Source organism: Copadichromis virginalis, linkage group LG15 (genome assembly GCF_057382275.1).
Source record: "Copadichromis virginalis isolate Kocher_CV1m ecotype Utaka linkage group LG15, C_Virginalis_male_GT1.1, whole genome shotgun sequence".
In the NCBI taxonomy this organism is placed as follows: domain Eukaryota; kingdom Metazoa; phylum Chordata; class Actinopteri; order Cichliformes; family Cichlidae; genus Copadichromis; species Copadichromis virginalis.
Genome location: NC_140632.1, coordinates 3427079 through 3441803, shown reverse-complemented (window position 1 = coordinate 3441803; position 14725 = coordinate 3427079). Strand labels below are relative to the sequence as shown.

Here is a 14725-nt window from a genome sequence, read left to right as displayed (position 1 = left end):
GTGCACATTTTCCGGTGAGGCGCAGCAGGTGCTGACAGGACCCCCTTCATCTCTCCACTCCCCCCGTAAACCCCGTCTCTTTTTTTTTGTGTATTATATGTGTTTGTATGCCAGCAGGCTCGATCTGCTCAGTGTGGGTCTGATGTGATGAAGTGATTGACAGGCGAACAGTCACAGGGGTGATTGTGAGCAGTTGTGGGAAGAGAAGGACCTTACAGCCTCACAGCTTTCCGCCCTGAGGGGAAGCGAGAGAGGCAGCGATACGGAGAGAGAAAGGGAAGAGACAGTCTAAACAGATTAATCCGGCACACAGAGATGGAGACTCCATGACTAAATGAGCATGAAACGGTTGCAAAACAAATGATGTGCTGCATGGTTGGCTCTCACAGGAACCTGTTGGATGGCTGAACAGAAACAGGCAAGATAAAAACTGAACTCACTACTGGTAAAAGGCAGTCTTGGTTCTTCCTAATCACCCTGCCCGTTTCCCTGATCTCATGGGTGGGAAACCCTGGGGACCACAGAGGTTTATGGGAAATGGCTCATGCTCAGCGAGTGATGTAATATATATAGGAGACAGACCAAATTCTCTCTGGCTGATACAGTGAAGGGAGGACAAATACAAGTTGCAGGATCTAAAAAACACTCCTTAATTAAACTGGACTGTCTTTCAGGTCCTTTTCCCCCTTAAGTGTCACTGTTAGGTCACGCTCAAAGAGCAACCGCCATATTTCAAAAACATGTCACAGAAGAGTAAAATAATTTGGCTTGATTCATTCGGCTGAGTAAGTTGGATTTCATGTCATCTGTTTTCTGTTTCTTCCACTTACCCCGGGCTCTGCAGCTTCTCCTTCATTCCCACTGTGAATGAAAATCAGCTAAAATAAATTATTCTGTAATTTAAATCTGTTTTGCATGACTGCCACACGACCTCTTTGTGTGCCGCAGACACTTCCAAGGTGGCAGAAGTAAACCAGGCGTGGGCTCACAGGCCTTGGAGGATGCATTCATGCAGGTAAGTGAGTAAAATAGGTTTTTCCCATTTTGCTGTGTTTATGTATGTGTATAGCAGAGACAACCACAGCGTCCCTGCCAGCACGGCACAGGCGAGAGCAGGCCTGCAGCCATCTGGGTTTAGTGGTGTCTTTAAATGCAGAGGTGTAAATCTACTGCCCATGTGCTGGAGGGGACGTCCGTTACTCTCTGGCCCACAGACCCACTCGCAGATCAATAAAGTTAACTCAAAACATTCACACTCTGCCATCTGAAATCAACCATTTAATGAGTTGCTGTTCCTGTAAAAGTGGAAGAGGCCCCTTCAGATTTATTAGAATAGAGAAAGAGTAGAATTCCAGAGAGGAGGAGGAAGAAAGATGAAGAAGAGGAAAGAGGAGGAAGAAAGCAGGCAGGACTTCAGGGTTTTTGTTTAGAGCCTTTTCTAAACATTTAAGAGCCACAGAGTGTATCTCTATGGAGCATGCAAATAAACAACAAAAATGGCTTCCTAATCGACCTTTTATGAGGGTGCATAGTTAAGTAGAGGTGATTGGATGCTTTTTACAGGATCATGGAAAGTTTCCAGACTATAAAGCAATGTCAGTAATGTAATTTCACTTAAAACAGCAATCCAAATGTGGGTCTGCTTTCAGAAAGAAAAAATTGCCAGCAGCAAAATGGCTCTTCAGCACGTTTCAGCAAATGACCATAAACGTCTCGCAAACAAAACCAAATGCAGAGTAAAAGAGCGAAGCATGACTTCCCTCTGTTTCCGCAGGCCTCCAGAATAACTCATACTACTGATGATGTGTGAAAGAAGTTCTGGCAAACTGTTAATACATTTACAAAGACCTTGAGACATGGTCCTTCCTGCTCGTATCAGTTGAATAAGAGGGAAGAATGGAAGATACTCCTGATGAACTTTCTATTACGTTTGAGGGATTCATTTCAAGTTGGTGTTATTGAGCCGAACTTTATGGACGAGATAAGAGAGTTTGAAACATACCGAGGGAGCTTCAGCTTCTGCTGCTTGAGTTAATCCATAAACAATCTTTACAGAGTTTGAATTTTTGGCTACCTTTTACCAAAAGCTCTGCCCCCGGGTTTTCCAATACCCCCGCTATATCCGTACCCTGGACGTGCCCCATAAACGCATGCAAACACTGGTGTCCACCTGAAACTCATCTGTTGATTGGTTTATGCTGATGGAGTGCATATAAGCGTTCCATTTACTCTCTGCTTTCCCCAATCTCTCACCCTGGACTGCTAGCCAGCCATCCCCTCGGGGCCACACAGGAAGAAGAAGAAGGACAAATGAAATTGTCCTTTTTACGTCGGTGTCTTACTTTGGGGGCTTACATTACCACATCACGAGGTAAATCCCTTTAGCAGCTGGCAGACAGAGCCAAGTTTCATGAGATTGTGTTACCTGCACTCTGCTTTATGGTGGCTGCAAAGAAAATCCTACATGTTAACAAGTGCACATGGAAAGAATTAGACTGCCGACTCCATGCTGGGTGCCGGGTCTCATCAGGTGTGACAATATGGGGCTAAATCTGAAATGCTTGAGGACGCACGGAGCGACAAGTGCTGACAATTAAGACGCAGGTCAAGAAGCCGTGCTGTTTCGGGGCAGCGTGTGACGCACAGAGCCGTTTACCTGTATGTGAAGACAAGTCGAGTTTGCTGTGAAAGATTATTTGGAGAGTCTGCAACACACTCTGAGCAGGAAGGGTAGTTAAACATGTGTGAGGCACAAGCATGTTTGTATTGGTAATGGCTTGTTTGTGCGAGTGTGTGTGAGCCTGTATGTTTATGCTGCTAATGGGGGTTTAATTTGATAAACGGTTGGCGGATTTGTGAGGGCTCAGCTGGGAAGGAGGGAATTGGGCTTTGTATATTTTGGGTAAACATGAAGAAATTCGCTCCAGGTTTCTTCTTTTTCCCTTACTGCCAGTGTATATTTCCTATTAGTCTGCTAAGACAAAGATGTTACTGTGTATCTAAAAGCTTTTTTTTCCCCTTTAAAAAAATGTTTCCAAATTTTGGGGGAATTCCCGAGTTCACTGTCTTTCTAAGAGAGCACAAAATGAAAAGATCAATGCGACTCCACTCTGTTAATGCTGTTAGCTTAGGATAACGACTGAAACCACAGGAAAACTGTTTCCCTGGCTTCATCTACTCTTCGGTCATGCATCCACAAAGATTTTGGAATTTTACTAATCAGCTGTGCATCTTGTTTTTCGCTTTTATAAACAAAAACATGTGTAAGTTTCTGTTAATTGGTTTGGTGCAACATTTTAACAATGGTTGGAGTGGTTTATTAGTAAGTCTTTAGGTTAATTAGTGATCCCAGATTGGCTGAAGGTGTGGATGTGACCATGAATCGTTTATAAGTCTCTTTCATCTCTTGCTCATTTTCAGCTGGGACGGTGCCTTTGTACAATTCATCCACCTACTTTGGGAAACTGAATGATGGGTTTAAAATAAAATGAAAGGGAAAAACACAGTTTATTTGTAGAAAGAAGCCAGTGTCATGGTAAAGCAGAGGATTTTTCTTTCCATCTAGATGTCTAAGTAGCAGCTAAAACAATCCATTCACATTCCTGGGAATCAAAGCAGCTAGTATCCCAGAGACATGACTAAGATGGCGTTTGGCATATTTTCTGTGATGTGCTGTCTTTCTGTTTGTACATAACACTAGTGAGAAGAGTTTCACCGTCAACTTGTCACATATTTCAATTGTTGAGGAACACTTGATGTCAGGCTAAAGAACCTTGGGTACTCTTTAGCACCATTTTTCAGTGATGCATGGTTAAGTTGCTCTTAAGCCTAGTATCAATCAAAAAAAGGCACAATGGTTCCTCCTCTCCTTTTGTTGCTTTGTTTTAACTGGGTGGTAGGATAGGTGGAACTTATTGAGTAAAATTTGTTACCTGCATTCACTTCTCCTGCTTCTGTGGACAGAGCTTCTTCTGACTCGCTGCATCCAGAACTTGTTCCTCCAGTGACCTGCTATAAGACATGTGTCCCCATTGGCCATAATTTAGGCTCTAAACAACATTAGAAACACAACTTTCATAATATAGCAATGCGCTTTTTAGGAAGATTGTACTTCTCATCCAAGCTAGTAAGCGAAAGAAAATAATAGACTCTTTGTTTGTGTTTCGAGTTGCTGTACTGTCAAAAAGAAACACCAGGAATGACCGAAACAGTCTTTAAACTGTGAAGTATAGTTGCATATCACTGCTGTAAACAGGGTATATCACTGTTAACCCCCAAATATTTGCAAAGCTATTTCATACACCATAAGCAGTCTTATGTATCTCTAATTGATTACACGCTGCCAAAGTTGAATGGATTCATATTTAAATCTGGTAACAGGGAAATATCAAAATTACCGAGCAGTGTTTAGCAAATTTGTGGACTTACTATCACACACTATAGTATAATCTGCTTTTAAAATGACAACAAAGAGCAAAGCGTTTCTCATGTGTTCTCTTAAACCTTAACTGTTACCTTAATTGTGTTTAATTAAAAGCTAGAAAGGGTTCTGTTGAAAAGGGTGTAGCCGTGTGTGCATGGGCTGCTGTTGGGTTTTAGTATGGTAGACATATGGAGTTGGGGGAGGCAGTGGAGGAGCTGTAATGTAGTCACAACAGTGACTCAGAGCCAAAGGAAGCAGGGGTCTCTCTTTCCTAAACAGGATGAGAGCATGAGACCACACGCATGGCACACTGTACACTGTATATGTATCTCCATATAGATCAAACAGCCCCGTTGCTTTGCTAATATCTTTGATTTTTGTAGCTACCCTATTATTTTTGTAGCTCCTAAAATTTACTTTAATTCCTTCTCTTTCACTCAGTTCCTCCCAGTACAAAGCTACTTCCCTGAAGCTCTATGAATGGCTTCACTGTTTTTTTTTCTCTTATCTTTTTATTCCCCTTCCTCCTCCTCCTCCTCCTCCTGACCAGGATGGGCTTTATCTTCATAGATTGGTGTCTTTACTCACTCTCCTGCCCACATAGCAAAAACACCCAGAGAGTGCACATTTAGTACTTTTCTCCATCATGCCAATGTCCTTCTTCCACATAAGATAAAACACTCTCACTATCTCGCCGTTTCTCACCGTTTCTCGCCTTCTCTCTCGTTCTCTCTCGTTCTCTCTTTGCTCCATTTGTTCCACTGTGTCCTCCAGCTCAGACTTGCCCAGTGGGGCCTTGCGTCTGCCATTTGGCAGAGGAAGAAGTCATGTTAAGGAGCAAGTGAAACAAAGGTCAAATGAATCATGTAAGCTCATGAAATGTTCCATGACAGTAATGTTGCTGATGTGGTGTATTGGTCAAAGATATGCAGTTTAATCCCGCAGCTGCAGTATGTTGAGAGTTTATGTGGTAATGGCTTAATGAGGAGAACCTCGGTTGAAATGTCATTAACAGAGAAACAAGGAAACTGTTTTTTCCCCCTTTTGTTTGCATAATGATCCCACAGTCATGTCTAATGCAACAGTCCTGTTGTGTGATTTTTGCTTCATGGTTATCTTGGCACAGCAACAGTAGAGCGGCTCTGTCTTTCTGGTATGTGTGCCAGTGTGTGTTGAGGTGTTATTCCAGGTGCTTTGTCAAAGAGGGTGTGTGTAAATCAGCAGGAGACCGGGGAAAGGAGGGTTACCATCCTTCATCACCATGCATGGTGTGTGCATATGTGTAATAGTGAAAGAGAAGGTGAGATAGCGAGAGCCTGAGAGAGAGATAAAGAGAGAACGTCAGCTCAGGAAGTGAGGGCGGATTTTCCGAGATCCACAGACACAGAGAGATGCTTTGATAATATTATATGAAGAAACAGAAACAGGAGCTAGACCAGCTACCCTCACAATACCACGACCACAGTGAGCAAGAGGAAGTCTTTTGTGCGTTTATGTGCATGCATGCGTTTGTGCCTTTCAGCATCTCGTATTTACAAGAAACTACCTGGTACCAGACCCACCTGGCCTTTTTGACGGCCACGTCTGGCCCATGTACCTGAAACATAAGAACATTCAGCCATCCTTCTCCCAGGACAGGCTGGCTGTAGTATGACGATAATGAAATTGTGATTAAAACGTTTTGTTGAACCAATCAAAAAACTGAAAAAAGGATGTAATATGGGGCGTCATCCATTTGCACTGTGATCAGTTTCTTCAGCATTGGGCTGAACATGAGTTGAGACTTTAGCCCTGTGCACAGCAGCCACATCATAGTGGTCCGGTTCGAGCTGAGACTGAGGGCTGGACTCAAACACTGGCCACAGATTAAAAGTTCAACATGTTTATTGTGGAAACTGAAGGAAAACAGGTTGATGAAGCTGTTTTGGAGTGTTTGGGAATGCGGCACAGGGAGACAGCTTTCTCTCTGTCTCAGAGTCTTCTGAGACTGGAAGCACCTGCACATAGAAGGAGGTGAGTCCAATTACTAACACTGATCCAAACGACAAGGCAAAAACACACAGCAACAAGAGCCTAACCACACTACCACAGTTAATATAACAACCTCTTGATTTTCTCAGGGATTTTTTAAGGGTAGCAGACAGGAAATGATCAGTTGCACAGAGGTAAGATAATTGCTGACAGCTTTGAGTAGCATAAGTCAACTCAGGCCATAAGGATTCAGAAAACGTCAGTATTCGACATCCTGGGACTGAGAGCTTGTTGTTCTTGTCTGTATCTGCCTGAAGAATTCAGTATGTTACACTCTGTGCACAGTTAGATTTTTGAAACACATTCTCACACCTTACTTGTTAGATATCGACCCTTTGTTAGGACCCATCACACTCATATTTATATGTATATGCAGTCACTAACTTCAAAGAATATCATCCAAATATTAAAACAATCCTTACATTTAAAATAGTTTTTCTTGTCCAATTACTTTTGAGCCTCTGGAAATGGAGAACAAAAAAAAACAACAAAAAACCTTTTGCAGTAATTTGAATTAAAGTTAAAAGTCTGCACTTAAACATTGATTGTTTGATTTAAGATCCCTTGTGGTCGCTTATGGACCACACTGGATGTTTTCTTTTATGTCACAGTGCAGCGTGCTGTAGGTGTTTTGTTGCTGTCCAGTTCAACAGTCCCGTGCATTTCTCCTTTGACCCCTAACCTGCCGTTAAGCTAAGTGACACCATTTGCTACTTGTCCTTTAGCTTCTGGTGACCTTCAAGGACCTCAGTCACCACCACACATGGAGGCTATCTGATCTCTTATGCATGTTGAGCCTTGTACATCACAGCAACACAGGTACAGTAAAGCAAAGTTTTAAAACATCCTCTCTGTTAACTCCGACATCTGCAGAGCCCCCTTACAAAAGGTGCTATACGGTTTAGTCCAACAATTCAAACTGTGAGGTGCTATACATATGCTGTAGCTCAAGAGATCAGACGCAGCTCACCTCAGCAATGTACACTTTAAGTCTTTGAACCAAAACGCACAAAAACACACACACAGGCAGCAGGCAGTAGATTTGCAGAGGATATAGAGTGCTGTATCTCGGTGTGACTCCAGGAAACCTGGCACTCACTTCCACCTTCAGATGAAAGGAGTTCAGGGAGCTAGAGTTCCACTCCCCACAGTGTGTTAGTGTGTGTGTCTTTGAGTGAGCGTGTGGGAGTATAGCACCGCTTTGGAGCCCCTATCTCCTGTCTTTGCGGTTCCAGTATAAGCACATTACAAATTCACACATGCCCCTACCAACACCCCCATACTTCAAACCTCTATCGCTCCACATCTGATACAATCACAACATGGCTACAAAGAGGCTGCCAGACAGGGGGTACCGGTGTCTGTGTGTGGACGTTTTTGTGCGATTCTCCAGCTCTATTCATCAGGCAGGATGCAGATTTTTGGCACTTGCTGTAAAATGGTGAGAATTTCCCTTAACCTCAAAGCCTCTTTGCACATACGCACATCGGTGGCCTTCCTTCATCTTTCTGTTTTAGGTTATTTTAAACACTGAAACCCTAAACCCTCAAACAGGTGAATGGGGCTTTTGATTAATGTTGTCTTCTTCTTCTCTGGGCCTCAGCACGTGTGGCTTTAAAGAAAGGATACTAAATGAGAAACATTCAAACAGAGGTCGTGTAGAAAAAATAATTAAACCCTGAGACACTAAATGTTTAGTTGGAAGCTGTGCGTCATTTCACCGTCAATTCATGCTTTAAAGAGCCTACGTGTCTGCCTTTAAAATGATTTCCTTTACTATTTTTGACTAAAAATCTCCTGTTATATAGATGTTCATTCCTCTGTAGTCGCTAAAAGGAAGACTTCACAGCAAGACCTCAGAAGACTCCTTAGTGGCTGAAACTGGTTATTTTTATAGATGTGACCAACTTAAGACCATTATTAAATTGGAGGGATGAAAGCCTGCATGGTTGTAACTTGAAAATGTATCCTTTGCTTTCAAAGGCCTAAAAGAAAAGTTACCACAAGAAGGTTTTGAAGAAAATAGAAAAAGAGTCACTAAATCAGTTTGCATTTGAATAGTGTAAAGTTGTCCATCATGTCCAGTCTGTTTGTGAGACTTACTCAGATTGATTGCAACCTGTTGGCGATCTGTTTGCCTCCATAAATTGGACAGCAAGTACTTGTAAACCATCGCCTGTCTGTCTGACAGTGATTGAAGTCATTCAGAGTTGGACTGTGGTTGTTTAGAGACACATTGCCTCCCACCAGGAAACCTGTGCAATTTCCTAGTGACTGAACTAGTCTCCAACAGCTGGGATAGGCTCCAGCACCCCCTGCGACCCTGAAAAGGATAAGCGGAAGCGAATGGATGGATGGATGGATGGATGGATGAACTAGTCTCCTAGTGGGCATTGCCTGCTCAACCTGTACTTGCAATTGGTTGCCAAATGCAAAAAACAAAATTTAGTACAATCAACAGGTAACCACCATTTGTTTTCCTCTAATTTTCCAAACGGTTTTTACTCATCTAGTGTGACTGAGCCTTTACTGAAGTAGGGAAAAAAGATGTTCTTGTTGATCCCACTTTGAGTCAGGCGCATCAGGGGCGCTAGTATAAATAGTAGCGGCCATCTGAACATCCCCGAATCCGCGTACCTGTTGTCGTCTCCTTTCGATCACCTGACTTCCCCCGGTGTTGCAGGTAGGAGCTGCGTGCGCGTCGCTGCTGTCTCAGCCTGACTTGGTGGTGCGTGTGTTGAGTGGTGTTTCTCATGTTACAGATATCGCCTTTTTGAAGCCTCCATTGTGGCTGGTAGGTGTTTATTTGGCGCATGTGTATACTATGTCGCTCGGTGGTAAACTAATGCTATTCATAAGTTGTAGCTGCTGGAGCCTCCTACGAGCCACCTCGTTAGTAAATTGAGTGCCGCTGTTGATCGGTGTGTAATTTTGATTTGTAACAATCCCTGCTTGATGTTGTTTTTCTTTTAGTAAATATGTATGGTATGACACCTTGCAGGAAGTGTGGGCATCTTTTCCTGACAGAGGTGCTGCTGCTTTGCCTTTCTCCTTTAGTTTGAGTTTGCAAGGTTTCTTTTTCCCTTCTGCTGCCAGCCTCGAGTGGACGTCTGTGTGGACAGTGGCTACATACATGACGGCCACGGGAGCCGGCTGGCGTACATGTGACTGACTTAATTATTAGATTGGAGTAGTGGGGCGGGGGACAATTTGGAATAACACAGTGACTCGGCTATTCCAGATTTAAGGTTTAATTTAGTTTGTATGCCTGGCTCTCTGTTGTTTTGATTCGTAATTTGGTTTCTGTCACACCACTGGTAGGAGGCCCTTTTTCTAGCTGCAGATCACCAGTGTGTTTCTGCAGTTGGGCTGACCCCAGTGTGTGCATATTAGTTTTTTATGAACACGTTATAACTTTCTTTGTTTCTTTTACTCAGATGCAGAGGGCCTGACGTGGAGGAGACTGAGGTGCTTTGGTGGTGGGATCCTTTGAGTATGACACACCTGTGTTTTTCAGTTGTATTAGTGTGTGTATGATAGTGTGCTGCACTTGTGTATTGGTGAGTTTTCCTTTTTTTAATTGTTCTGTGTGTGGCATCCAGAGATGGGCAGTAATGCATTACTTGTAACACATTACTGTAATCTGATTACTTTTTTTCAAGTAACGAGTAAAGTAAGGGATTATTATTGCAAAAACGGTAATTAGATTACCGTTACTTTCCCGTAGGAACGCTGCGTTGCTGCGTTACTAAAACCGTGATTTTTTTTTTTGCGAGAATGTCTCACGACAGTGACGTAAGCGAGTGCGACGTTCGTGACAACAGCTGTGGGCAGATCAACAGTGGATCATATATCGAGTGCGGGAGAGAGTTTGAGCGTGCAGCGTTTAAAGCGTGGAAGTACTGACCTTACTTTGAGTTTGATTCCATAAAAAGTGACAAAAACATTAGCATCCGTTGTGCGTGGGAAGAAAACCTCTTTTTACAGCAAAAAAAACCCCTGAACAAGCACCGAGTGAGCTATGACGTAATGGGAAACTCACAGAGAAACTCGCGGATTCTTCTACTGACCGCTGCGGCACACCTGCACCAGGACAAACCTCCGCCTGCCCCACTCCTGCTTTACAGGTGAAAATAGAGCAACAGGACCGCTGAGTCTTTGACTTTATTTATTTTCTGCTGTGTTTTACTTGCATCTATTTGAAAGACTGAGTGTAAACACAAAAAATATTTTATTTTATGAGCTGGAATGTGCAGAAAATAGGTTTAAATGTTAAACTAATTTCTTCAAGTCAGAGAATGTTGCATATAATGTAATCTTTGCTTGATGCATAAAGTTAAAAGATTAAAACTGATAAAACAAGTTTAAAAAAGGGACTTTTCCATTCGATTACATTTTGTATGATGGATTATGCAGAAAGTAGAATTGGGCTGAAAGATCTATCGCTTTATCACCTACTCAGGTTGTAAATCGTGTTTTTAAAAAGTAACTAAGTAATTAATTTTTTTTAGAAAATAAGTAATCAGTAAAGTAACGGGATTACTTTTTTGGGGAAGTAATTAGTTACTGATTACTTTTTTCAAGTAACTTGACCAACGCTGGTGGCATCCCTGCCCCCCCCCCCCCCCCCCCCCCCCCACACTGGTAAGCCTCCGCTCTGAATTTTTAGAATACTTGTATATTGATATCGCTGCTTGTGCTTTTACATTGAAAATATATGATCAACTATTTAAAACAATCTGTTTTTAATCATTGAACCGCGTCTCGAGTATAACGGATCTGAGTGTCTTCCTGGTAATTGGCATTATTTCGATCCAGTATTCTCTGGGTGAAATTCCCAGGGTGGTGTTGTGTGTTAAATTATGAAGAGTATTTATTCCATCCCCAGACTTTGTTTTTCAGTCTGTGTTTTAAAAGTTGATTACAGCTATTTAACTAAGCATACAGCTTTTGAGTTTGCTTTACCTTAAATATAAATAACCCATCGCCTTTGGATGCCAGTCATACTATTGGACATAAACTGTGCACATACCCAGGGAGGCCCGACCGACACAGTTCATATTAACACAAAAACATGTGTGTGTGTGTGTGTGTGTGGTGTGTGTGTGTGTGGTGTGTGTGTGTGTGTGTGTGTGTTAGTTACACACCCATCTTTTCACACCCACCTACAGGTCCACAAACTCACCCACTCTCACCTATAAGCTGTGTCTGTGATTGTGTGAGATTGACACACAGTAAAGTTTTACAGGTGTGCTGAAGCGAATAATTTGCCTGTTAGCTGTGACTAATGAAATCTCCACTGCTGTGCCCTCAACTGCTGCAGGGGCAGAGGCTACTTTCCTGTTTGGATAGGCAGTGCTTTAAAGCAGAGCAGAGGGGTGTGTGTGTGTGTGTGTGTGTGTGCGTGAACTCAGCCAAACACAGGATGAAAGGAGGGAAAATGGACAAAATTCAATTTACTGAGGTGCAGGTGGACATTCTCACTCTGGGGTTTCTATACGGAAAATTACAGTGAAGGAACTTAGTGGCTATGTTCAGAACAGAGAAGGTAACGAGCACAGTTCTCGATGCATGCTCAATCATTCAGGTAAGTAAATTCCCAAAGGTTGATTCTGTTCATCTGGACGTAGCATTTTGTGGGAGAAACGTTTCATCACTCATCCAAGTGACTTCTTCAGTCTCAGCTGACTGCAGGTTTCCCCAATCTTATAAACAGTACATTTGCATAATGACTGAAACCAGCCCACTGAAGGAACAATGGGCTGGGAGGTCAGTTCTTTGATCATTAATATGCAAATATGAAACATCTCTCCCACTGAAAATGCTACATCCAGATGAACAGAACCAACTTTTGGGCATGATCCTGCACTGCTTCAATAATGGGGAGGCCAATCCATGACTGGTGGTGTTCCAGTGTGTAGTTTCCTGCATTGGCTGTTGTTTAGTATCGTTGTCATGCATCAAACGCTTTGCAGATGGTATTGCAAATGCAGCGTCAAACCATGATATAGACTCCATCATGATTTACAAATGGCTGTAGACACTCACTGTTGTGTTTATATGTACTGATGACGATTTCAACCAAAAATGTCACATTTGGATTCATCACTCCATAAAGACCTGTTCCAGTTCTTGTGTAATTTGGCATATCCCAGGCTTTTCTCCCTCTTCCTTAAGAATAACTTGTTGACAGCCACCCTTCCACAGAGACGTTTCTTATGAAACTTCAGTTTACAGTAGACGGGTCAACTCTGGTCAGGTATAAGGACTGCACGCAAAATGACAGTGTCCAAGAAAAACCTGGAGGGCTATTACTCAAGACCAAAGAAAATCTTTCCCCTTGATGTAAAAATTACGAGTTCATTGTTGCAACCAACAGCTTTTAAATTCAAATTATTAGTTCATTATTAGTCAAATTAATTGGTTTTGAAATCTAATTGTTTTAGAAACCACCAGCAAAGAACAACAGTGCTGATTGCTGGTGGATTCTTCGCATGTTTCCACTGTTTCATCATTACACTCATGTCACTTAAACAGAGTGAGTGGTCAACAAGTGTGCATTTACTCATCTGCCCCCTCGCCTCCCCCCTCCCTCCCAGGAGAGCTGATGAGGGCCTGCATACGGCTCACCCCTGACCCTCACACCACATCAGGGCCTGGAATGCCCGTACACACACACACACACACACACACACACACACACACAGCTCTTTTTCTTGGCCTTCAGCTAACTGCTGACAGAGCTCGTTGCTGCAGTTATGTGATCTGATAATGGAAGCTGATTGATGATTGGCTGAAGAAGGAGTAGTCAGCAGAATGTCAGTGGGACCTGTGACCTCTGACCTGCGACCCAGGACAGTACCGTTGTGTGCCACAGCACGACTATGTTGTATTGCATCGGCTTACCTTAGTTTGAGGCAATAAATAATTCTAACCACTGTATTTAGGTGTAACTTGGGTGCTTTTGTTGACCGATTCAGGTCCTGAAAGAGCCTTCTGATATAAACCCTGTGCAGTGTAGCTAATGTGACAAAAACATATCACATAAAGAAGATTGTTTTCTCGGTCGGTATGTGTGAGATGATGCTGCAGCGTGGGGGGCCACGCAGCTCTCTAGGTGGTGTGCGGTGTTAAAGGCCACTGTGCAAGTGAATGTAATGAGCTGGCAATATGTTGCCTCCGAGGTGCTTTATTTCACGCGTGTGTGTCCTTCACCATCTGATGTTACTTCTGCTTTAGTCATCACCGCTGTCACCTCTGTGTCGCTCTGTTGCGTGCCGAACAGACTTCTAGTGAAGCCCTGGCACCTTAAAAAAAGATTGTCTCAGTGCGTATATTTTCATATATTGCTGCCAACACATTATAACGCGTTATGATCTTCTTCTGGTGAGCTTTGCATTCTCACGAATAAAACCTTTACCCTCTTTCTTCTTGGATGGCGTGCTTGGCGGCTGAACTAGCTGCTGAGGCCTGCTGACATCCACTAATCTGTTGAAAACCTTCTGTTGCCACGAACCTGCGTTTGCAGTAGTTCTCTCAACAGTTTTCCTTCTAAAACTGAAAGTAAACACAGCTCTTTTCTGTTTAATAAATATTGCAAGAGAATAGTGTGTGTGACCTACAGATGAAGGAATGGAGAGCGCGGCCGAAGAACAAAGGAGGAAACCAAAGAGAGGCTGCAGTGATGATGATGGGGCTTTACGATGTAAAAGTTCTGATGGGAATTTCAGCTGCCGGACTTAAGGAACAAAGCAGATGTATGTGTGTGCGCCTGTCTGTGGTGTGTGTATGTATGAGAAAGAGTGAGACTTGGAGAGAGAGAACATTTATGTCCCTTTTTTGCCATTCTCTCTCTGAGGAACAGTAATTGTGATCCATGCTCTGTTAAAATCTGCAGCCCGCTGGGACTTGCATTAAGTCATCACACACACACACACACACCAATGAAGACATCACACACGTACAAGTCCTGTCACTTTACCTGCCCTTGCACCCTTTCTGTTCTCCTCCTCCACATCTGGATCGCTTCTTGTCTGGTCTCTCCAGGGAAAAGCCGGGTAGCGCCGAGAACGGCCTCAGGAGGGAGCTCTTTCTTATGTTAAACAGATGGGACGTGAAGCAGCTGCACATGCTTGACCTTATTTATGTGTAACATGTAGCCTAGAGTGAGAGGACCGAGGATGTTATGAGATTCGTAAAAACAAATCTTTGATGTATCCTGTGGCGCACTGATACAGGTTTCTTCAGACGTGATTATTTGTCTGATACTTT

The 14725-nt window shown here is 43.0% G+C and overlaps 1 protein-coding gene across 1 annotated transcript in view; it reads left to right on the top strand.

The window, feature by feature from the left end:
• The first annotated feature begins 972 nt into the window (after positions 1-972).
• LOC146691538 (uncharacterized) overlaps positions 973-14725 on the top strand; it is a 114483-nt gene continuing 100730 nt past the window's right edge. Inside the window, exon 1 of the mRNA XM_085431367.1 lies at positions 973-1015. Coding sequence (XP_085287493.1) covers positions 1010-1015 — 6 coding nt within the window. The 5' untranslated portion in view covers positions 973-1009. The remainder of the gene's footprint in view (positions 1016-14725) is intronic.